Genomic DNA, 26765 nt, shown 5'->3' on the forward strand with positions numbered 1-26765 from the left:
GAGAGCATCTGTGTTGATGATTTCTAGGTAAATAAATATCACCTATTAGAACATGATTTTGAACACCTGTTCAAGAGCAATTTAAGCTACTATTATATTCTTGGTCAGCTACTGTTTAAGCACTTGTTGGTAGAATGGATTACTGAGAAGGACAAAGTAGCAACTTCTAGTCACAACTGCTCTCAAGTTTGTGGAAGGAATACTTAGAAATGGGCATCTAGATTTGATTCCCTATAAATAAATTTTGTCTTTGAATGAAAAAATGCATCTTTGATATGATAATGTCACACATAGAGTGGCTTCACTCATAAAAGAGAAGTAACAACCTGTTTATTGATATACAACAGCAATTTGACCAAGTTTGATAGTAAAAGTGACAGTGGTTTAACAAAATTCAGTGACAAAAATACGCTTGATAATTTATTATATAGACAATAAAGTCAGACAAAATTATCAGGGAGATATCCCCTTTGATTCAGGAAGGACACCCTTGAATTCTAAAAGTCTTCTCAAAGAGTAATTTGGGTGCAACTGGCCCTCTTCTAGTCTGAAACTTGTTCAATGTTTATGTCTTAGAGGTTTATAGGTGCACAATCAATCAATTAAATCAGATAAAATTTCAAATTTTAGCATGTCATACATCACTTACCAAGGATCTGTTGCAGCAAGGAGCGTCTCAGATTTGAGGAGTAACCTTGAGAGGTGCCCTATTAAGGGGAACATCCTGATGTGCAGTTCACTGTCATGCAAGAGAGCTCAACTCTTCACTGAGGAAGATAATTTAATTATAGCCATACCTGCATGCTGACCACAGAAGTTCATTTCTATCACACTTGACTTGAGCCAGATTTTGACCAGCACTATTTTTGGGTAACCGGAGGGGCCTCCGGTTAGCTCTTGGCTATTGTGTTGTTATCCATCTCCCTGACATACACTGTGGGTCTGCTGCACCCATCACAACTGCTCCTGGTGGTCATCACTTGAGCACAGTTATGGGAAATAAAGGTCAGGCTTTGGGACAGCACTTTGTCACCCACAAGAAAAGGTTATTAAATATATGTCTGAAAAGTAGGTTGAAGTACACCCTCTTTGAATAAATAAAATTAGGATTCTGAAATATAAACTTTATGCCTGAATCAATGCTCATGGAAATCAGCAAAAGGGATGGATGTAACGGATTTGGTGTAAGTCCTTGTAAAAACAAAGCTAAATTCTTACATTCTGTTGGGCTAAGGAAGCACAAAGGAACTGAAGAAGATCTCAGGCTCTCAAACAGTGTTTTTCTACTTTATGTATATGACAGATGGACTCTTCTCACACATGTGTTAAGATCAGTGATAGGAGGTGAACTTGAGTATGGACCACAACCATAGATAAATAAATAATCTGCTGGCAGATGTCTTGTGTTTCCTTTTGGATGGGACTAGTTGAGGTCTGACACAACCTCAGACTTTATTTGCTTTATTAATGTTTCATTTATTTTCAAATACACCATAGTGATAATTCTCAAAATATATATTTTTAATTAATTTTATGGCTCTCTATTTGGTAGCTAATCCTTGATATTTTCTATGGTCTTAATGCTACATCTAACCATGTGAATTTATTTTACCAAAAATACTTCAATAAAATCTTAACGTCATTTTTCTGTCTTCTGGATGACAATTTCCAAAGCATGTTAAGGTCATAAGTGCCTGATTTCCACTGACTGCTAATTGCAGTTAAACATCTGATTTCCCCCTCACAAAGTGGGTGGGGGAGAACTACCAGATTTTACTGAAAATAACACAACAGGTCACATAGCTAAGTACTTTAATTTATTAATTGTATATAAGATTAGTTCTGTATCAGGTTACTTTATAAACATTAAATACTTTTAGTCTTTATCTGTAGCACACACCATGTTATCTAATAAATTCTCTGCTGTTGCTATATCTAAGATTTTAGCCAGCCTATTGACCTTTAAATTCTGCTGTCCTCCCTTCCTCCCTCCTGCAATTGAATTTTTTGTCATGGATCCTAATTTTATGACACTGTATTGAAAATATTTCTGAAGGAAATATGAAGAAAATGTTAACTCTTCCAAAAGAAGCATTTATTTCACAGTCAGAAGCTTTCAGAAGTGAGAAAAGAGGTGACCACTGATTCAATGAGTAGTTCCTGACAGTTATGTGTTTCTGTTACTTACGGTGCTTCTGAAATAATCTGATTCCCACAACATTTTCATGAAGAAATACTTACTGTCTTTCTAAGATCTGTTATGAGCTTCAACCTGCTTTTAATATTTAAATTGAACCATATTATTAGTGTGATCATATTCAAACTGTTCAGAAATCTTTAAGCAATCTATGTTCAGTTTCGATAGGCAAAAACTGGTTACAATTCAAAGATGTTTTAGTTTGCATTGTGGACTCTACATATTTTTTTACAAAATCTACTAGAATGCTAAACTTAAGGTGAAAGTTAGTTGTACAATGTGTGTGGACAACAATATGCTGAGTTGTACAATGTGTGTGGACAACAATATGCTGAGTTTCATCTGTTATATTCCAAATCTATGTTAGCATTCAAGTGATCCTTTTCTCTCTGGAACTCTACCAGAGAACGATTTATTTCGCTTTCCTTCTTAATTTACTATGTCATGCTTTCCCACGAGGCAGTTTCAATAATAAAACAGATATTGGAAAATTAAATTAAATTTAACTTTCAAAGGAGGTCCCTCCAAAGGCTGAATGAGTCACATTGTTTAGGATACCTGTGGGATATCATTAGATGTATTTTAAGTGATTGTATTTCAGGACAATGCTTGTTTGATGTTTTTACCAGCATAATTCTCACTTTGAAAATGAAAAATTTCTAACTACATAGCTAAGAAAACACAGAACTATTGGTTTTTCAAACTCCATTGCTTTCTGCCATATACCCTAACCTATTGTGGAAGCAAGAATCCTTGTGGACAATGTCAGAAAGTTACTTTGTTACCTGGCACAAGAGATATGAAACAACGCTAAATGAGGTTTTCATGCTGTGTAAATTTATCTTGGACAGACTTCCTACCATTTTCTTCATTTTTGTTCAGTAAATAAGGACATTCAGGCCTGTGTTTTACTAAAGAGAAGACAGCAGAAAAAACCACAAAAAAATAGAACAAATACAAATTATGTAAAGAGATTAAATTAAAATGAACTCTAGAAAATGTAAAAGGACAGAGAAGTGATCAAGAAAATTCACAATTTTGAAGTAGCATGAAGCACATTTTAAATTGAAAGTCACATAAAAATATGTCTATTAATAAATTAACTGCCTATAATGTTAACTAAACATATTTAGAGTAATGCAGGATTTTATAAGAAAAAAGAAAATAGTCTTGGAGTAAGGAATTAATGCTTCTTTAAAGAAAATCACTGCTGACAAAGGGCACAGAAAGTGAGATTAGAAAATATGTACATAAATACATATATTAGTACACTTGAAAGAACAAGATTAAAATTATTTAAGGAACTCCAAGATGGACATGTTTAAGAATAATTGGATTGGAGAAAGCAAATGGAAATTTGAGTAAATGAGGAGCATGTACTCTATTTACACAAAAAAAATTATTTCTAGTTATGTGGTTTTGTTTGCATATTTGATCTGTACTAGGTGAGTTTCTGTTGTGGGTAGATCTGCAAAGAAACATCTTGATTCAGTCTAAAACCAGAATTTTTACACTTAGTAGAGATTAATTGAAGGTAATTATAATAAATTATTTTATGTACAGTTCTCTTGCACTACATGAAAAGAAAAACTTTGGGGTTAGGTAGTTTTATTCAGTATACAGTGAAAAAAAGGGCTTGATTTTCAGTTGCAATGTATCATTAACTCACGCTGGATTGTCATTGTCATGCAGTACAAATTTGAATGACTTCTTTTTTTTTCCTCATCATAATTTCACACTGTAGTGCCAGAATGATAGACTCATAATGGGCTCCCTATAGACACATACAGAAATCATTTTGTCATGGTTATCTCACCTTGTAACAGCACCGAAAGCAGTTGGTCTCCATGGTCTTGCATTAAACTGTCACATCATTGTTAAAATCCTCTGTTTCAGGAAATGGTGACACTACATCTTGAGTGCTGTGAAAAATAATGACTTCATTGCCCATACTCAGTGGCTCTGTAAAACCAGATTACTCGTTTATTTATATGGGAGGGGAAAACATTTTTCAATAGTAAGCAATCGTAGCAATTAAACATTTTCTTTGCTTGTTTAGCTGTCTCAAATTGATCACACCAACTTTTTACCACCCCAGTAGCAATTTTTTTTTCCTTTTGTACTTTGGCTTGCCCTGATTTTCAAGCCATTTTAAATATATGCTAAACAGGATGTTTTTACTTAGGATTATTTAATTCCTCATTCCCCTCAGAGATACTTACTTGATCTTTTAAGATTTTTGGATATTCATTTTCCAATGTTTTTTTTCCCTGTTTTTACCCTGACCATAACTGCACACCAGTTCACTGAAATCCTAGACAGAAAAGAAATTTATTATCCTGCTTCTGTAAGAGAAAAAATTACACTGACTAAAATTGCTTGGCTCTGAGGTCAAATCTCTTTTTATTTAATAAAAGCTTCCATTTTAATTATGCAATTAGAAAGTAGCATCTTTCTGTACCAGAAAGGTATGATAATGAGCTGGACTATCTTTAAGTACTTTAGCAAACAAAATATATTTGGTATATTAATGACACATCTAAGACAGCTGAAGATAAGTCTGTTATCTAGTATGCTCCCTTTTCACTGTAAGTAAAGTGATATTCCCTGTCAAGGAAAGCCACATTTTTTGAGCCTTTTCAAAATGGCATATTTGGTGCCAACCCAGCCAATCCAGATCATGGGCAACAATGCAAATGACTGTTTCCAAAGAATCTGAAAAATGGGGTTTATTTCAAAACAAAGCAGATGAGAGCTCTTACTGTAGTTGATTATCCCTCCTACACCCTTTCAGTGCTATGTCTGCCATGGTTCGATTTTGTGGGAAGCTCAGGCAGAAAGGCATTCTACTTCATGCTGAGCTGCTGCTCAGTCATCAGTCTTGAGCATTACTAGCCACAGTCCCTGTGCATAACCTGGCTTTCTTTTCCCCCCACGTATCTCTGTGATCTCCAGGCTCCTGCCATACTTCCATGATCTTTCCAATCAAGATCTTAAACTTCTTTCTCATCAGCCTTTTACAACACAACTTCTTGTTTGCAGGAGCTAGTGTTGTTCAGCACCAGCTCTCTCTGCAAGCTTGGACTGCCCTCCCCTTCACAGTTCTCTCAGCCTAACCATATTATTAAATGGATGATGCTCTCATGGCATTTCAACTGGAAGATTCAAGACATGCAACCTTTATTTGGCCATGGTGTTATCAAAGCTTACAATAAGGCCACATGATGAGTGCAGCTAAGAAGTTGCAGAGTGAGCTACCTACACCCAAATCCCCGATTATCTACTGTCTGCTAGCATTTATGATTTAAGCTTTTTATTTTTTTCCCTCTGATTGTCACACTAAGGATTTCTCTTTTGATGTATGGTTACCAAATTTCAGGGATGTCAATTCAACCAGTTTCACTGGAATTCATAATTTGCCTCATAAATTATGGAAAATCAGGGAGCTTCCATTACATTCTTTATTAATGCAGAATTTGCCATCAAGGGGCAACAATTAACATTCAACTTAATTCAAATGCTACATGCTATAAGCTATTTGTCATTTAGATTTAAGGTTAATCTTCAGACTATCTGTAAACTTATGTTTCAGTTTTTACTAGTGTAAAACTTTGTCCTGATAAGTTTACTTTTAAGGAGAGCTAATTTAAATAGACTTAGGAATCTAAGTGAATTTGTTAATGGACTGTTGAATTATTTAAAATAAATTAACATTGCTCCATGTCCCCTGAGATTCTTATCTGGAAAAAAATTGCATCCATTTTGTGCATCTGCTGGGCAATGACAATGTCACAGTTTCTTGCATGAGAATTTTACTCTGTTTGAAAGAAAAGTGCCCATCTGGTCTGGATGTACTATTATTATTTCTAATACCATTTGTCCATTCTATTTCTTTTACAGTGAATTGATAAAGAATATTTTATATTAATGACAGTTTAAAATATTTTAGAAAAATAGAGTAAAACAGCTCTACAAAAAAAAGGTGAACACCACCAATAAGAAAGGAAAGCAGATACCCAAATGAAAGAATGACAAGTAAAAACATCTTAAATCCTTTTCTATTGCCTCTAATGCCTTTTCACCAAGGCAAATCTTGAGTATATAAATGTGTTTTATTTCCTTCCAACTGCTTCCACAAATTCATATTTTTTTTCCATATATCTGAGTTGTAAATTTTGCTATTCTTTACACTTGAGATGTAAGTCCTGAAAATCACAAATGTAATCAGAAATTCCTCAGGCCTAGAAACACAAATGAAACAATAGTTGTCCCTGTGCTACCTTTGGTAACAGGTATATTTAGCATCTATCTTGGAACAGAGCTCTTTGTCTTGTCATGGCAGCTTTTTATGTGGGAGTTATCCAGATGATGTTCCTATGCCCTTTGTTTTGATGTGACTTTATAAATTTGTCTGCTATAATGGCATCCTCTTGAAAAGCAGATAATTATGGTAAAAGAAAAAAAGGGGGGAAAGAAAAGGAAAGGTTTGGAGTTTTTTGCAGGAAAGGAAGAAACCATGCTGATACTTTTCATCTTTCAACAAAAATTTCATGGGGCATTTCATGGAAAATTAGAATAGGTTGAAAGAAAAGCCTGGGAGACCTCCTGCTGTGCATAAGTAAAATCAGAAAGCCTCAGTTTGTGCAGTTTTTATAAAATCATCCTGCCAGAGGACATGGTTTTCAGGCCCACTTTATGGTTTGTGGGACATCTCCCACCCACAAGTTTGTCTTTATTTTCCTCTGCAAGTGCGAATCATACAGGTGTGGGGGGCTTTGTTTGTTTGTTTTATTTTGTTTTAAATATTGGAATACATGTTTTCTGCAATATGTTTGTTCTTAGTTCCTATTGAAATTTGTTCAGCAGTATTCAACTAGCTGTCAAGAAAACTTTATCTCCTGTATAAATAATTCTCACACTTGTACAAGATAATTTCAATGTGCCTGTTCTCTCCTTGTTCTGAAATTTTCTGGTTTGTGTTGTTTTTTTTTTTAATACTGCCCTCAGACAACTGAAGGCTCAAAAAATAAAAATATTAGATGAAACCCTCTTATAGATGCAGGGTGGTTTGCAGAAGACAAGATAACTAAATCATGGATATTCTCCTTCTCTTCTTCACCCCATGGAAATAGTAATGGCTTAACCTTGATTGGCCAGATGTAAAACAAATCATCTATATGCAGATTTAGAACACTGAAACATCTGGTAGATGAGATTTGTTCTTTAACTCTTCTTGAGTAATCTAGGTCAGTGGAATTTCATAAAAACATAACAGCTTGCTATATTGCATCTCTTGCATGACTTTATTTTCCTTTCTAATACTTGAATGCAGCTAGTATGCATATACCCACAAACCATATTAAAAGAGTGATTAAGATTTCAATATCTGGAAAAGCCAGAATTACAGCTGCCAGTGTGATTTCCTGTACCATCTCAGTTCCTCTCTGTGTAAATGCATTATAATCTGAAGCTGAATAATTTCTTTTTGCTTACATTATACTGCTTCTATATATGTAATTCAATACTCCTATGTCATTTAAAATCCAGAATACTGGGTGTGTCTTCTGTCTAGAAGAATAGTTAAAATTTTAGGTTAAGTGGTAGTAACTTCTTTCTCTGCTTTTTTGCTGGATTTTAACAGTTGAGGAGATTTCTTTAATAATAATAATAATAATAATAATAATAATAGTGATCACCGTGGAAGTTTGATTATAAATGTAATGTTGATTTTTTGAGAAATTTTTAAAATCACATTCAGGCTACTAATATGTATACTTAATACAAAGCCAGGTTGCTATATGAAAATTGTTCTGCAAGGAATTTGATATCCTCTGTTTAATTTTAAATGTTATCACAATTCATATATGCAAATTTAAGAAGCTCATGAGAAATAGAAAATACTGTGACATTTGTTTGCCTAAAATCCAACCAGCACTGTAGACTGAGCTGGTGTTTGACCTCAGGGAAGATTTTTAATAAAGTAATGATCTTCTTGTGGAACAAAGACATAAAAATGTGATCTCAACAAGAACAGTTCACACATCATTACTTGAGGTGTAGACAGTTCAGTTTCCCAATGCACCTTATTTTTCAATGCATAACCTGTGTGCAAGAGTTTCACATATAATCTACTTTAGTAACTGGCTTAACTTGACATTTTAAGAGTTGAGACTTTAAAGACTGAAGCATTTTCCAGTTTTATGCTTTCATCCTTTAAAAATGTCTAGGAGTCTTACCACTATATAAAATTATTACTTTGATGTAGAGTGTCTGAATTCAAACTTCTAGATGCTCCTAGACAACATTTGCATTGAAAAAATTTAGTAGGAGCTAATAGAGCCACATAAAAGTTAGATGCATGTTGTTTCATTTCTACAAACACATATATTATTAAAAAAATTTAATAACTAAGATTTCTTGACATTATTGAATAAGGATTAGATCCAGTCAATTTAAGCATCCAGGAAGGATATGTCCCACTTTTCTGACATATTCATAATGCAGATTCCCTTTTCTTTCATTGAGGACTTTCTGCTAAGAATGAGAATGCAGAATCATAATTTTCAGGTATCTAGAAATATTAGAAACTTATATTTATTTCATAGTTCTATTGAAGCAACTTATTTTTTTAGATTTGACCTAGAGTTTCTAGAATTATTTATAACACATAGAAATTATTTTTCCTTATATGATTTATTCCTTAATATTAGGTAATAGGAAAGAAAATAATGTTGAGGGTTTGACATATGAAATATATTTATAAGCCAGATAACTGCATATATATTTTAACAGAATATCTACAACTCGATGAAATTTTCTCTATTTTTTAAAAAAATTCATATATGTAAAAGAGTCCTGCGAACAATACTGCTTTCACAAAATTACATCCCAGGAAATATTATTACTTTTCTTGACTGTTTATGTTTTATCTTACATTTATATTGGATAAGAAAACATTGGCTAGTGCCAGTGGAAATAAAGATCTCATCCTCAACTGGGGAGGAAACCCAAATAAAGAGCTATAAAACTTGAGAGCTGAAAATATTTACTGCAGTGTGTGTGTTGACAAAAAAACTGTAATTACATCCTTAGTAAATAATTATATGCTTTTCTAGTTTTGATCCCAGAAACTCTAGAATAAACCACAAATAATATAAATACATTTTTACATAAAAGATTCCCATAAATGTACTCTTTACTGTTTGAAAGGATTTGTATATGGGACATATGCCTTTCATTTGACTGCATGGAAATATTTATTCAGGACTAGATGTCTCTCTGATATCCCTAATCACTGGCTAATGGAGAGAGGAGCTGAATGGATGAAGGAAAAGAATTGTTTCCTGGTTCACAGAGCAATGTGCTGGCTCTGCCAAAGTCATCTTATGAGATCAGAGGGTAGAGCACAAAGGTTTGGAGCACTCATACACAGACATTTATTTCCATATTTTCAAATGTATGAAACCAATTAACTTGCATCATATAACTATGAAAAAAAAATTTATATTTTAATTTAATAATTTCTTTTATTTTGTTGCCTAACAATGTTATTATATCACAAGCAATTAAGTATGAATACACGGATTTTAATGCAGCTAAAAGAGTTCCTCAACTCATTCTTAATTCAAAAACAATACAAATCTAGCTATTTTGCCTCATGTTCTTTCAGCCTATTAAGTGAGTTATTTAATGTGTGTGAAAGAAATGTCTTTTGTTGGCATGTTGATCAGCAAGAAATAAACATAATCAAAGTATATTATATTATATATGAATAATTCTTCAGCAGAAACAATTTAAGATAAATACAAACTCCATTTATATTGTTTTCTGTCTGCAGGATATATTAAAATGTGACAAGAAGAAATAAAATTCTATCAATATGTTTGCTTTCAGCTCTTTCAGAGTGGATAATTGACACAGTATGCACCAAATTCTATTGAAGACAGATTCTAGTTATGCTTTTCATTTCTTCCCTTCCAATCCATAATTTAAGAAAGCAGCAACGAAGTAAACTATGCAATGAGAATCTTTGCAAATTAGCGCTTCTGCTACCTGCAGCTCTGTGTTGGCTCCTATGATATTTCCCCTTGCTTGCTAGTCCTGCTGTAACACAAATCCCCAGAATGTCAGGTGCAACTGCTGGGCATTTATACTGCTCCTGAGAAAGGGTGACCTGGTCATGCCTCAGATTTCATATTGGTTCACATGGTAAGACCAAAATGTGGGGATTTCTTCTGATTCTGAAATGGCATTACTAGCTCCTAAAACATTTTAACGCTACCAGCAAGGCCTATAGGAATGCTAAGTGTTTATTCCAAAACTGACTTAATATGCTTCCCAATAGCTTCTTTAAGAAGCTCTCTACAATGTGTTGTCTTGCAAAAACAATTTATGAATAGGCATAAATGCGATAAATAAAAAAAGAACAGCTTGAAAAAGTATTTTTTTCCATGTTTAAGAATGAGGTGCTATCCTTTATCCTTCTGTACTGGTTAATTTTCTGTCCTTTTAATCAAAAAAACCAAAACAAACCTTATTGAGGCCAGACTTCTGATAGTTAGGTTTCCAATGTGAATTAGTTTTCAACTCGGTAGCTAGTTCTCAGTTAGACATGTTAGATGTGAACATTTTTAAAAGAACATAACTTCTAGAAAACAATCTTAACTTACTAAAACTTTAAAAAATCATATGTAACTGCTAAATTAAAGTAGGTTGTAAGCTATGCCTAGCCACCTTTATTGTCATAAAGGTCATAATGCTGTAAAGCACAGGCAAAAGGAATTTGTCCTGCAGTTTTTTAGTACACTCACATGCAAAACAGCTTTTTATTCTTAGTTTCTTCTCTGAATTTTGTATTTTAAACATATAAAGTATGACCTCATTTCATTGGTGTCAGTAATTTTCTAATCCCCTCCCCCCAAAGTTTCTTTGATATTGAATATCATCAAAACAAATTAAAATATATAAGTCTTGATTCACAATATATGCCATTTAGAATAATTCTGCATTATACTTCAGATTAAATCTTTCACCTTTGGTTGCTATTTATGAAAATATCAATTAATCTAGTCTCTGATTAGCACATGTAACTTAGGGGCAAGTGGGTAACTCTGCCCTGCTTCCCCACAATGAAAGTTAATTTAATATTTTGTTGGCTTTGTCAATTTACTAAACAATTTCTATCTGTTCCTCTCCTGTCAGGACCCCCTTGAAGCCCCCATTGCAGCACCTGTGCTTGTACAGTGTCTCAAAGTACCTGTAAGGAATTACAAAACTGAGCTGCTCTTTCCTTATACAAGATTAATTAGCCCTCAGATTTTTGTTCTAATGATGTGCACATCATTCTTTCTTTCCTTTAGAAACAAAGCCAACAGCTTTATGTGCCACAGCTGAGCCGTGCACTTCACAGTCCTGAGACCTGACTTGTGCAGCCCATCTTTGCTGTGCCTCAGTATATTGGCACTCTGTATTTTGTCACTCTCCACAGCAATAAGGACAACACAGTGGATAGAACAGAATCTAGGTACTCTTTCTCATATTGGTGTGGCAAAATTTAAGAAAAGGTATTGAGCAACCTGTTTTTGTGGAAGGTGTCCCTGCCCCTGGCAGAGGTCTTGGAACTAGTTAATCTTTATGGTCAATTCAACCCAAAACATTATATGATTATATCATAAAAATACTAAAATTACTCTAATACAAGAAAACCACTTTAAAATGTCTACCTTGTGTTCATACAGCTGTGAATGTCTTCCTGCATTCTAGAAGCATTTCCTACTTGATTCATTGCTTTATTCCACCAATAAAGATGCATTTGCAATATTGAATAAGAAATGAATAAAATTTAACTCTTTGTAAATAAAATACAGAAAACCTGACTTAAAGTTTCATTTTCCAGGGAAATATGGATCATAAGACTGCTGGGTTTTAGTTAAAGAATACCATTCGAAATATGTGTTTCATGCTAATAGCATACATAATGACAAAGAAAATCAAAGCTTATCTTATTGCATTTGCAGGTTTTTCAGGCCAGTACTGTGAAACAGAAATGAATGAGTGTGATTCAGCTCCCTGCTTGAATGGTGCTGTTTGTCAAAATGATGTCAACAGCTATGATTGCTTTTGCCCTGAAGGTAAGTTGTTTAAAATAATTTATTTTTATTATCTTTGACAATTTTCAAAACTGCCTGCAGTTTGCAAAGCATCTTCTTGACAGGCTTCAAAGCCATTGTTAAAACTTCCTTTCTATGAAAGTTCATTCCTTTCCAAAGTCATGTTGGCATCTTTGTCCAAAACTTGCCTACCAAAACAACCATGATCATTAAGATTGGAGGTAAATTAGGAATGGAGACTGATATATCTGTAAATTCTACTTTTTGTCAGACAGAACTTAATGATTTTAGCAAAAGTTGAAGCATTGGAGAAAACACAAATGAGGAGCACATTAATTCCATGGAAAATACCATCAACAAGCTTAGAAAAAATATTTTTACCTTCCTTAATAACATGCAGATTTCTGACTGATCATAAAGACTTTAATAGGCCATCACTAAATAAATCTATTAGAACTTTCACAGACAAGAATAATATGATTTTCAGCACCTGTTGTCTGTTTCTTTAAAAATTCACACTGCTTGTTATCAGTGCTATATGAAAAATACTAGTGATTTCAGTAAAAAAATTAATCAAAGAAAAACCAAAATGTTTTAAAACATTTAAAATTGATTTCTGAAATGCTTTCACAAATGGGTTTATTACGAATATTTTAAACTGGGTTTTTGATTAAAATAAAGCCAAGGTAGTAATTTATAATCTGGTATGTTCCATGTTTTAATTATTTTTTATTTTAATCTTCAAATTATACTATTTTCTAAATATGGACTCATGTTAGCTGATTTCAGAGCTGACAATATTTCAGGTTGTATACATTAAGGCATTCCAGTAGTGATCGCTTCAGAAACTGATCACAAGAAAGGAAATTTCCCCAATTAACTCTCATAAGTACAGCCTCTGTCATTAGTTAGCTTAAATTAGAAGCCAAAACAGATATTGGAAGGTAGCTGGAAAATAACCTGGGAAAAGATCATCTTGCTGTATAAACCTGCCTGACCAACTTATACAAAAATAAATCTTGACATCCACGTTGCTGATTTTGTGGCTTACTTGTTACCTGTGAGACATGGGTCTGATTAAACTTAAAATGCAAATAAGAACTGTTATTTTATACATTATTAATGAATTAAGGGTAATTCTAAAGTTTTATGACTTAAGGATCAGTGGAAATTGGTTCCCTGGTCAGTTTGAGAAATTATAGGAATATGGCTTGCACTGAGGGTGTACTGATAGCTCAAAATTAGTCATGGTCTTCCTGCAGCCATGGCCTGTGACAGCACTAATGACACTCATTTTGTAGCATGACCATGAATTAGAATACATTTACAAGAGCATGAAATATCAGATATTGGAAAGGAGATTTTCTAGCAATTTTAACTAGAAAAAACCACTGTTGGGACTCTGGGTTGGCTAAAAGTTGTTGTGACACAAGAAGCTGGGGTTGTTTAGTCTGGAGGAGAGGAGGCTCAGGGGAACCTCACTGCTCTCCACTGAAAGGAGGTTTTATTGAAGTGGGGGTCTGTCTCTCCTGCCATGTCTCTACTGACAGGATGAGAAGAAAAGGCCCTGAATCATGTCAGGGGAGGTTCAGATTAGATACTAATAGATCAGAAAAAAATCACTGAAAGAGTGGTTATAAACTGGAATAACTGCCCAGGGAGGTAGTGAAGTCACACTCTCTGGAAGTGTTTGAGAGGTGTCTGGATGTGTCACTCGGGGAGATGGCTCAGGGGTGATTGTGGTGATGCTGGGTTGTCAGTGGGACTGCATGATCTGGAAAGCCTTTAGCAACCTTGATAATTCTAGGGCTCTGTAAAACAAATAAAGAAAATGCAGAAAAGCAGCTATTTGAGAACTGATTTTAAAAGAGATTTTTAAAGTTGATTTTTATTTTGACAGCAGAGGTCCAAATTCCAGCTTCACTTCATCTGTGATGTCAAAATGGCAGCAGATGCATGAATTCTTAAGTCTCTGCTCAACTAAAAGCTGAACTAGATTAATGAACATACTGAATCCTAAAAATGTGCTTTCATTTATCAATTCCTTTTAAAGTATATTTGACAGAAAAAGAATGTACTTTCCTATTAGTGACAGAGCAGAAAAAGCTTTTTGAATGATCTTTTCATAAGGATTCAAGATCTCTTTTTACAAGATTAAATTGAAAACAAGGGACCTAAAGACATTGCTTTAGAAAAATAAGGAACAGATAGAGCTGAATAATGCATACCTCTTTGGTTTTTTTTCCAAGGATTTGAAGGCCTGAACTGTGAAATCAACTTTGATGAGTGCACTTATGGCTTCTGTAAAAGCAATTCAACTTGTTTAGACCTGGTTGCAGACTACAGCTGTGCTTGTCCTCCAGGATTCACTGGTAAGATTTTTTTTAACTTGGAAAAAGACATGAAATAGTTAAACTATTTATTATATTTTCTGAAATTAATTGCACTTTGTTCTGTGTTTTAGCATTAATAAAAATAAAATCAACTCAGGGTTTGGTGTCATTGCTAATCTGTTATAATTTCCCTACTAATATGATAAAAAATGAAAGCATTGTGTGTATGGAAAGCAAAACTGTATTTTGCACAGAAGAAAAAATTGTTCAAAAACACTTAGTCTATGAAACATAGGTGAGCAGGTAGCTGGTTCAATTTTTTTCAAAAGATTTTATCACAGTCATACTTGATTGAGATGGTAACAAGAACACAATTTTAGTAAGATGGCACTTTGTTCTCTTTAAGAGACGTGCCATCAGATCCTTATGATAAATTCTTGTAAGTTGTGCAATTATTTGCATGTTTAACAGCCATAAGAAAATAACTCTTGCATCAGGAAGAGTCTTCAAGGTTCTATTTTCTGCCAGAAGCAGCTAACAGGATCATGGGGAAATCAATAAAACTGTCTCCAAAAATATGCCATCTAAAGAACAATGTCAGGCACTGAACACTGACTTTCAGTTGCTGATTTCAGAGAGGCAAATGGACCAGCTTTAGTCATAAGTAGTGACAGGAAGACAAGCAGTGTCAGTCTAAGAAATCATACACAGTTAGTGGATCTTGTAATAAAAAGCCAAAGAGATTTGTCCAGAGAGCTCAAAATGTGTGGGGACAAGTGGAGAGGAAAGGAAAAAAATTGAAGAGCTCTGCTATGGAGAAGTGAAATGCAAAAAAACCAAGTAGAACAGTGAAGGATGAAAAGTGAAATTAAGTTAGTTGCAAATAGAGCATTTCATGTTGGTAATAATTCCAGTGATGTTCAGTTTAGAAATTCTTCTTTCATATTTTGTCAATCGTTAAAAGTAGGAAGATGGGACATAAGGAATCTAAGACAATATACAGAGATTTAGAATCTGTGAAAGTAATGATAGTTGCATTTGCCACCGACATCTCTGAGTTTTCTTGATTCGTGCAAACATATTCTTATATTATTTATTCAGCATTAAAAACCTGCGTTGCAATATATTTCCTGTATGATCTTATTCTTTTTACTTGCAACTGGCTTTGCTTAGTATGTCTATTTGGCATCAATTTTGAAAATAACAGAGGTGATTACAAAGTATTTGTTAGCATAGATAGAAGTTTAATGCAACAATTTTAAAAGAAGAGGTTTTTAAAACTTTCTCTGTACTGCTAGAATCAAAATGGAAAATATCTAACTTTTTGGCAGTAGGCTGTTAAGAGTCACTTTGAACTAGGCAATGCAGGGAAAGCTGTTCACTTGAAAATACAGCATTACTATACTGGGATTTGCTGGAGTCCACATTGTAGAACCAGAACTACAAATTAATGTGTGTCACTAAGGAGTCTCAGACAGAGTATGCCAGTACTATCCTTGTTCATTCCAATATGGGATGGATTCAGGACCAGTGAACAGTAAAAAAGTTAATAGTGAGTTATATGTAGATTTTAATGGATACCTTGAGGCCTATATTGAAGTCATAGAAGTTCACATGACTGCATAACAGGCTCATTTGAAAAAAGTTCAATTTTCTCCTGTTTTTCCTACATGAGAGACTTTCCATCACTAATATGCTGTTGATCTCACTTCTCACTTTTGTTCTCACTTTTTTTTTGTGAGACAGGACAGCTTCCACAAGAAAATTGACTGGAATTAGAAGTAGGGACGAGGATCCTCCTCATTTCACTGAATAGTTTTGTCTGTGCTCATGCTTTTTGTACAATTACAGTAATTTCATGAATACAAGCTGCACGGACTATAAGCCGCATCTCTGGGTGTTGGCAAACATTTCGTTCTTTGTCCATAAATAAGCCGCACCTGAGTATAAGCCGCTCTGTCGTTCGCAGCAAGGACCCGCGTGCAACAAAGTTGCCAAATAGTAACAGAACCACGGCAGAGCAGGGGGTTTACTGGCTCAGCTAAGGCTGTGCAGGCTCGGCCCGCTCGGGGCTGCCGACGGGGCCAGGTGGTCCAGCCCGGTGGGGCCACTCGGCGGGGCGTCTCGGGCCTGGCCGCCGCCTCTGGGCTCACTCGCCCCGGCCCGGCGCTGCCCTGCAGTGGCAGGCGGGGACGGAGCACCCCCACTCCCGCGGTGGGCAGGGACGGAGAGCCCCCACTCCCACCATGGCGGCAGAGGGCGGGGCCGGAGCCTGCCTGCTCCTGCTGCAGCAGGAGGGGGAAGGAGCCCCCCGCTTACCCCACGGGCCGCGGGGATGGCAGCACAGAGCCCCGCCTCCTCCCCGAACCGTGGGGATGTCAGTACAGGGCCCCCTGCCTCTCCCCCGCCTGAAGGAGGGAACTCCCTTGCCTCCCTCCCTCCCTCCACGCTGCCAGCATTAAGCTGGCCCCGCCTGCCACGCCACACAGTAACTAATTTGTAACAATCGCAAAATCCTAGATTTTACTGGCAGGTGCTCAGCTCGGCACCCTGGCTGGCACTTCCGGGGTTGTAAATGTCAGAAAATTATTCACATATTAGCCACTCCTGAGTATAAGCCGCATTTCCGGTGTGGGAGCAAAATTTTAGTCAAAATGGTGCGGTTTGTATTCGTGAAATTACTGTAATTTGCAGTCAGTCATTGTGGGTGTCGTTAGGTCTGCTCTCTCCAAATCTTCCAACAACTGCCTCAGCCTCTCTAAGAAGAGTCTGTGGTGCAAAATACTGGATTTTTGGGCTTCTATTTTCTACAAAAGGCAAACAGTGGCAAAAGAGTGTTCCATGTTCTTCTGAGTTTTAAGATTTATATAAATGGCACTCAAAGATATTGCTACAGTAACAGTGATACACTCAAAAGCTATTCAAGGGCCAAAGGAAACATAGTGTGTATATGTATAAAATTCTTATCCACTTAATATTTAAGCAATGTAGAAATTGCACAATTAATGTAGAAAAGAACAACAAACAGAGCAGTTAGCTGATGACAATTAGATCTGATGATGGCACATGTTACAAAGTTCATCAACAGATCTGCCAACAACCTGTCAATCACACCTTGCAGTGTTCTGATGAGACTCCATCAAGGAAGTAACACTTGAAAAAATTCCAATATATATATGACTGATTTTTACCTTTTATTTTCTTTTATATGCACTTTTGTTTTTCCTATCATATTAAAAGAGATTTCAAAAAAGTTAACCTTTAGCACCTTAGCTGGTCAGGTACAAAATTGCCTTAAGCCTGGTTGTTTGCTTACTTTCCTGTTTACTGTCTGTGCATGGCACCCTCAATTCTGATTGGGATCACATGCCTCTTGGACTAAAGCCCTGATGGAAGGGCAGCATTGGACAGGAGAGCCTCCTTGAATGGTCTAGGGTGAATCCCCCTTGAACCAGGCTGTGGTGCTCCACAGGTAGTAGATGTTTTTCCTTCCCTGAGAACAGAGCTGGGAAGAGACAGTGCCTGTGTGCAACAGGGAGCAGGGCTGGATGGCGAATGAGGAAAGTCAGCAGGACAGGAACACCAAAACGTCTGAGAGGGTCTTGAGGGAGCTCTCTTGCAGCTTCTCCTGCCAGCTGAATTGTTTGTTGCTGAAAGGGTGAGCATCATAATTTTGGCAGCCTTTGGAACTTGCTGCATAGAATTTCCTTAACTCTGTCCAGGACAGGCAGCTCCTGAGAAAGACCAGGAAAATGCTTTCTCTGCAATCAAACTTGCTCTCAAATGCCCTCCTGTGGTAATCTGCATACACAGGATTACAGTAATTATCTGTAGTAAAGAGCTACTGGACAAATGGACATATGGCAGAATTGCTACTTTCTTCCATCAAGGTGTTTTATTTGATTTTGCCAATTAGAGAGGTTTTGAGAACATCTGGGAGTTGAGATATGTAAAGGCAGTCCAAGTCTGTTAAACTGGCCAGCCTCAAAAATTAGAAAACATCTTGCTTAACACATCCAAACCTAAAGATAGGTGAAGTACGGAATTTTAGTATTGAACAGTGGGACACCTTTAGTTCATTCAGTAGTAAGAAACCTCAAATTAAAACATCAATGGGAGGGTGTTGAATTTATCAACGATACAGAAGGCAATTTAATGAGATATGATTATTGACCGTTGTCATTATTTGACTGGATTTTCTCTGGTAATATAAGCAGTTGGAACTGAAGTGCTCTGTAATTCAGTGGTTTTGGATGAGAACACATGGGGTTTTAATCTTAAATGAATGATGGGATTATGTTTTTTCCGTTGCAACTCCTTTTCCTATTTTAAATGTTGGAAAATATTAATTTGTTTATTTATTTATTTATTAATTTAAAGGATTTCAAAGCTGTTCATGTATATGGATGAGCCCTATGCTAGTAAGGTGACACCAGTGAATACTGGGTAGAAAAAAACATTATTTCAAACTGATTTTTACTTCATCACCTAACACTGAATTTTGTAGTTACGGTTTATAGGCATGAGATTTTTAATCTGCCTTCCTCACTTGGTCCATATCATGGCCCATATGAATACTCTATGTGTAAAATGATCCCTCCTCTAAGTTTTGCCCATGTCTCATTAATGTTTACCATTATAATGAGACAATATGAATTAACAGTCAAAATCTACCATCAGTCACGCATTCACTTAAATTTACACGAGGCTAAATAAATATGCAAGCCCTTTAATATGCTTTCTGAAGATCAAATCTGTATAGTTTCCTCTGTCTCATACAATTGGGCTTTAGGAGTTTGGTAGTAGATATTGTGGCTAAGCAAGTGGGTGCTGCAACACTGAACATTTGAAAACCAACCTTATACAAGGATGTGCAAAGTCTTGCAGCTCAGCTCAAGCCATCACAAGACATAAGATAATATCTTTCTCTGGGCTTTTGAAAATCTTTCCTGTATATTCTTTTCCTGTGGTATTCTAAACTTTGTTTTCAGTAAGCCTGCAAAAGTTGTTCTATTTTAGGCATGTTTTGCCTGATGTAGATGCTTTTAGTTACTGTCAGGACAACTGCACAGCTGCATCCTCTTTTCCTTGTTAATCATAAGAAGTTCTGTCCCAAACAATTCAAAGGAAAAAAACTGGCCTGAGAGATCGACCTCTACCCAAAAATAGGTTCTAATAAGGTGGGTATTGGTCTGTTTTCCCAGATAGCTAGCAACAAATAGCCGCACCAGGTGAGGTTCAAGTCAGAAATTAGGAAGAATTTCTTAATGGAAAGGGTTGTCAAACATTGGAATGGGCTGTCAGGGAAGTGGTGGAGTCATGAGCGGTGGAGCTGTTCAAGAAATGACTGGACACGGCCCTAAGTGCTATGGTTTAGTTTGACATGTTGGTGATTGGTCAAAGGCTAGATTCAATGATGTCGGTGGTCTATTCCAACCTAATTGATTCTGTGATCTATGGGTATTCATCCACCCTTAGAGCAGGTCACAGAAATCCAGTCTCACTTGTATCTCGTGCATCAGATTATTGTTCCCCACCAATCAGCCCTTATGGCCATCACAGAGGCAGCTTAAAAGCCAGGTCCTTTCTGTGATTGAGTTAATTTAAACAACATGCCTCTGTCTGAGCTCTAGCAAAAATCTAAGGTTTTTAATGCAAAACAAACAAAAAAACAAATAAACAAACAAAAGAACTACCTGGAAGTTGACGATTGAGAGAGGGATGGTTCCCCAGGCCAGCAGAGCTCTGACTCATAGCAGGCCATGGAGGAGTGAAGGGTTGTCTTCCTTTCCCTTGCTCAGCTGGAGCAGTGCAGATAGGCTGCTGCTTGCCACAAACACTGCAAATGGCAGGCTGCTGAGAGCAGGCTTCACACAGTGATGTGTGCAAAATTAACATACTGGAAAATAAACATTTATGTGCGCATGGAAATGTATTCACCATGTATTTCTGAGTTATTAGAGAATATTTATTGTCATGTCATATGTAAGTGTGCCTGCTTTCCTTGGAAGGAATTCAGGTTAGTAAACTTGAATGGGCAAAAAATTCAGTAGAGTGCATAAAAATCTGTTTGAGTTTCATTATGCTGCAAATTACTTTACATAAAATTTTTGATAAGATAATACATAAAAGTTAATGAATTGCATGAAAGAAAAGCAAATCAGTTGTGGTTTTTTCCCAGTAATTTTAAATATAAGCAAAGTTGCTCAGTTTTTTACGTGAGAAATCAAATAGCACCTTTCTCCAAATACTTATCAGGATTGGTTTAAATTAGAGGATGAATAATAATAGTTGAAACCACCTGACAAAAGATAAGTTGATTCTTCAATCAAAACTTTAATTAGCTTGTGTGGAATTTACTTTATCTTTGCTCTTCTGAAGGTGTTATGAAATTGTTTTTGTATTCCAGTTTATCCCCATTATTTCAGGTACAATGGCAGGTTTTTAAGTAGTGATCCCAGCTGTCAGGCACACCATAATGTATGTAGAACATCCCTTAATATTTTTCTGGCCGTGACTATGTACTTAATTACTTTTAGATAAATTGGAAAATAATCATTTTATATGAATAGGCTTGATTTTCAATTTTAAAAATGTTGTGAAAGTTCTTATCAAACAAAAAAAAAAAAGAATCATGTCTACAAACACTCATGCGTTGAGTAAAACACACACACAGAGGACACTGGAACACGTGGCTGAAAATTTTAGTCTTCCTGAGTTACTTTGGAAAATAAATATCATTTTTCCTTAACTCCATATTTTTTCTACAGTAATGTCATTGATGACACCATACAATGAACAGTAATATGCCAGCAGAGTGACCACCACTTTTGCTTTTTACATGTGAATGCACCTGAAAAATAACATATGGGTATTAAGACAGAATTTCAATCAATTTTTTTGTTATAATTTCCTCAAGAAACCTGTTAGGACTTAATTTTCTGTAATGACCCATGCAATCAGTGAATAAACCCTAGCATTAAAAAATCAACCTCCAAGTAACTTCCCCAGTGCACATTTTTCATCCCTTACAAATATTTTGTTAATAAAGTGGAATGAAACGGACGTGGTATCTTAGATAAGAATGGTTATATTTAGGGTGTGTTTAGTTTTTTTCTAGTATATGGTTCCTCTTCTGAAAAAAATCCAATGATTTTCTGAAAAAATCATTGATGTTGGAAAAAGTCTGTTGTTCAACACTGCTTCTGCAATACCAACTAGCCTAATACTGAAGTTTTTGATACTAAACTGTATTTATCAGTATATACTGGATTGCCTTTCTAGACAATTAAACAATTATCTTTTAACATTCTTTGCTTTGATAGAGTCATACTGTAAAAGGTATGACTATCAGTTTTGGTATGACCACACTAAATAGGAGCCTTATTTGGTGCCATCTTTAGTAACCTGATGATTTTTTCTGTTCTTTACTCTTCGGCTTTAGTCTTTGTAATGATTTTTTTTCTCTTTATTTTCTGTATATTCCCCATCCCTAGCAGTGTTCAGGGCCAGGTCGATGGGGCATTGTGCAACTTGGTCTCATGGAAAGTGTTCCTGCCCATCACAAGGGGTTGGCACTAAATGATCTGTAAGGTTATTTCCAAACCAAACCATCCCATGATTCTATGGATCTAACACCAACCTGGCCACTAGACAAGTCCTGAGGCCCTTGCTCTTAGCTTGACAGCTGAGCAGTGGCTAAAAATGGCAGTGCCATGTGTATTGGGCCTGCAGTGGTGATAGTGGGAACATTAAACCACAGCTTGACTCTCTTCACTTAAACAGGGAGCTCACTGGACACTACTGAGGAGTCTTGAGACAGAAGGGGAAATGTGTTAATTGCAAAATGATGGTTTTTAAAGCTGTTTACACGAATTTCATAAAAAGATTTTTTTTCCCCTTGGTACACTGGAAATCAAGCAAAAATTGGAATAGCATTGGCTATTTGATCTGTTAACAATAGAACAACACCTTGCCTCTAGTTATCCTAGTAACCTCCAAAACCTCCCAGAAGAGGATATATACATTTCACATGATGACAGTGATGCTACATAGCCTGGGTGGCTCAGGGTGGGCTATTGCTGTCACCTGTCTCACTAAATTGTTTTGATGTTTTCCCAGGAAAGACACAGAGAGGGCTACAGGATGAGTGCATTTATTCTGCAAGTCTTCTAACAATCCATAGATTGCTGACTGTATGCTTTAAATTAGTTTTGTGTACCAGAAGGAAGTTAATGTTGGCCATTAACCACCTTGTACTGAACCTAAATACTCTAGTTTTGATTAAAGCACACAATGAATCCAAAAACATTCAATCCTGATTTGAATGCATGAAAAGAAGCCAGAATTTCACTGGCATTTTTTCCTAGTAGTAATCACTATCAGATTTAGAAGTTTATATTAAATATTTTATTTAAATTTTTGTCTTCAACTTTGAGCTATTGCATCTCATTACCTTTTCAACACAAAATGAAAAAGCCCTTGCTACTCAAGTTATTTTCTCTTTGTAAAGATACTTATACAGTGTAATCAAGTCACTTTTTTGGTTTTGTTTCTTCTAAATGAAACAGATGGAGCTCTTTAAGCCTTTGCCGACAGCATGCTTTCTTCAGTTGCTGAATAAATTGTGTAGCTTTTCTTGCATCCTTCCCACTTATTTTTAAATATGGAACATTCTAATCAATGTTTTATGCAGAGGTATTTCACACATCGCTGTTCGTTTTTTGTTTTATTTAAATACATCTGAGATTTTTTCTTTCTCACTGCACTGCAATAGTGCTCATATGCTGAGGTCTTCAGCAGTTCTTTTCAAATTGCTTTTGTTGTTTCCCCACACACAACTCAGCTACAGTTCAGTATCTGTAGTCTGCATGGTTTTTTCTGTGCTTGTATCTGAAAACTACAAGTGACCAGAAGGGACCTGCAGTACCTTGAAAAATGTACTGTTTAGCTAAACAAAAGTTATCACAAGATTTCACTTGGTGCATAGGCTTGGTCCCCTGTGGAAAGGAGATACAGAAAAGGAAATGAGAGTGGAAATGAGGTATCTGTTTAAAAGTCAGTGTTGAAATAATAGAGTAAGGAGTTTTCATGTTTGCCTACAGAAAAAGAGACTCAGGCAAGTATGAAATACCTCATTTGCCACATTATGGTTTTTTCATGAGAAAAATTTGAGGGGTGAATTCAGATTGAATGTGCCAAAAGCTGTACTGCTTTCTTTGGAAGGGTAGGCCTTAGTATCTGTTCATCTTTCCTGCTAGTGTTACACTTTTATCCTGTTTATCTTGTCTGCTGCAAACCTGGGCTCACCTCTCTTTTATACCACTAATGTAGAAATGTGTTTTGATGGAGGAGTAGAGATACAGATTTGGATACAAGCACTAAGTTCCAAAATCAGAGTGCAGTTATCACACACCAAGTAACTTAAGACCTTTACCATAAGGCAAAGTAAGTTTCCAGACAATCCAACTCATTACACAAACAGAAGTTTTTGGACCTCCTTCAGTGTTATAAACAGAATTTATGCCCTGTAAATTATATAATCACAACACTAGAACAAAATATTAACTATAATCTGTTTCATTCTTATCTCAGCAAAAAAACCCATATAATATACTATGTTGCTTTCTCACCTATGTATCTTCTTAAAGTCCAACAATTCTTTATTTTCTTGGGGGAATCTTTCCAGTGTGATATTATATTTACCATTGCAAGGATTTCCTTATTTTCTAATATTTCACTGTAGTTTAAATGCATTACTTCTCACCTTGTCTACTATGAACACAGCAAACTGATGACTTTTGCAAAAGTACTCTTTTATTTTATGATTGCCATCACATTTCTATTCAAATTTTCATTAGTTAGACTTTACAGGCCCATTTTTTTTGTTCATCCTAAAAGGTCATGCTTCTGAGCTGTTTGTCATTCCTAACATGCTCATATGGGTTCTCATTTGGTCCACAATTTTCTTGGATGCACCTCACTGCACAATGCAAAGCACTTCAAAAGCAGCTTTACTCTAGTAAGATGAGAATGGAAGGATAATTTTATGCTTCTAACTGGATATGGTTTTTTGCATGTATCCCAGCAAACTATTTGTTTTAAAACAAAATTCTGGCATCCGTTCCTACTTAACTTGTGATTTTCTGTATTGTATTTTCTCTTCTGATTGGATTACATTTGTTATATCAAACTCTATCTTCAATTGGTTGAAATTAATGAAGACTTCTAATCCTGTTCTTCAATGTACATTTTTGTGATGCCATCAGTAAGCTTACTTTGCTATCCACCATCTAGACTGTTGAAAAAATAAAATAGTGGGATTGAATGGGCAGTAAATTTCTTTCAAAACCTGTGCAATTCATTCATCCAGTCTGGTAGCAAAACCACTGACAACTAATGCATGAAAATGGCTTTCCATAAAGTTATGTTAATATTATCTTATAGTTTCTATGTAGACCAGTTACTGGGATTTCACAAAAAATGCCAGAAACATTAGTAAACAGAAGGAGCGTGAAATATGCTACTAGGTTTTGTTATCCACAAAGTGTGTAAATTTAGAGTAGAAGGGAATCAATTTGCTTATATGAGGCCCATTTTTTATTAATTGTTTTGTATTTATAGGTTCTTGCAAGTAAACAAAACCTTTTTTTTTTAAACTTTTCCCAATATTTCTTCCAGGAACTGAATTTCACAAGTGGATTTATAATTTGATATCTTTGCCTTTTATTCTTCTCCTAAAGGCTGATTTTAGTGAGTCTTCAGTACTTTATCTATTTTTCAAATGTTCACAAAGAAAACTATTGAGTTTTTGTCCACGAGTACCCAAAGGTATAGTTCATCAGACCAGCCTATCTATTTAACTCATTTGACAATTCTGTATTCAACACTGAAGTTCTGCCCTTAATAAGTATTAATTATGATAGTGACCTGCTTTACAACTGGTCTTTTTACTGATGATTGATGTGGAAGAAACATTGAACAATTTTTCATGATCCTTCTTCACTGGATGGCAAACTGCAGCTTTCCCTCATCTCTGATATGAAGTATATGCAGCATAATTTCTTGTTACCCAGACTATCCTATAATGGCTACATGCTTTTCTGGTCTGACTGCATTTATGATGTACTTTTTAGTTTATTCTGAGCAACTTGACCTGCTTTTTTGTTCAGTTGGGCTTTTTTTTTGCTTTGAAAAACCAGGAAGTGCCACGTTGCTCTCCTAATATCCAGTCTTTTTCCCACAAAAAGGAAGTTTATCCTTGTGTACTTACAAAAAGCAGCATCTTTCTTAATTACCTTTTTAAGGTAAGATGTTCACTCTTTATCAGGTTTCAAATCAGAACTTTTCTACTTTTTTTTCAGTTCTTCTGGATTCCTTTATTAATATGTTTTTCACCCTCCTCTCCCTTTCTGTGGATTTTGACTGCTCTCAGCCAAGTTTTTCACATTTCTTTCCTCATAGTCAGACAGTACTTTTCCCTTTAACTTTGAATCAAGTAACTTGTAGTTACCTTTTCCACTATGTCATGAAAAATTACCAACAGTAAATTCAAATATCTTTGAATATTTGAATGACAATTGCTTTAAAAAATTATGGTTTTATAATTAAATACCCTACGGGTCCAATCCTGTGTTAAGGATTCTGCTAGTTCTTTTAGCTATTTAAAATATTACAAGCAACAGCAAAACAAAGTAGCAACAGAAAAACCCACAAACTATAAAAATTTAAAATTCCTTTAAACTGATTCTACTGGATATGTGATCTGTATTTAATCATTAAATACAGCATATTATATGTGACTGTGCAGTATTTTCCAAAAAATGTTAAGGTCTTACCTGGTTTCTATCATTATCCTTATCTATGATCTTCTGCTTTCATCCCTTTAAAGCTTTTTTAAAATGTTGTCTTTTTTTCCTTCCCCTGTATTCTCCTCACTTTCTCTCCTGCCCATTTGATTTCATTTTTGTGTACATTCTACTTTTACATGTTAGCTGAAAGTACCTCTTATGGTTAAGAAAGACAAAACTGCAAGGTGACACGCTCGGCCATGCACACATTGTTGCAATGAATCTGTAATTGTCCAAGCTCTGTTTGTGCAAGAGAGACCCCAGAAACCAAACACAA

General features: G+C 35.5%; 1 protein-coding gene across 1 annotated transcript in view; it reads left to right on the forward strand.

The window, feature by feature from the left end:
* Positions 1–26765, forward strand: part of EYS (eyes shut homolog) — an 811979-nt gene that overhangs the window by 258884 nt on the left and 526330 nt on the right. The window contains 2 exon segments of the mRNA XM_033053725.1: positions 12214–12327; positions 14556–14678. Coding sequence (XP_032909616.1) covers positions 12214–12327; positions 14556–14678 — 237 coding nt within the window.

Source organism: Catharus ustulatus, chromosome 3, assembly GCF_009819885.2.
Source record: "Catharus ustulatus isolate bCatUst1 chromosome 3, bCatUst1.pri.v2, whole genome shotgun sequence".
NCBI lineage: Eukaryota > Metazoa > Chordata > Aves > Passeriformes > Turdidae > Catharus > Catharus ustulatus.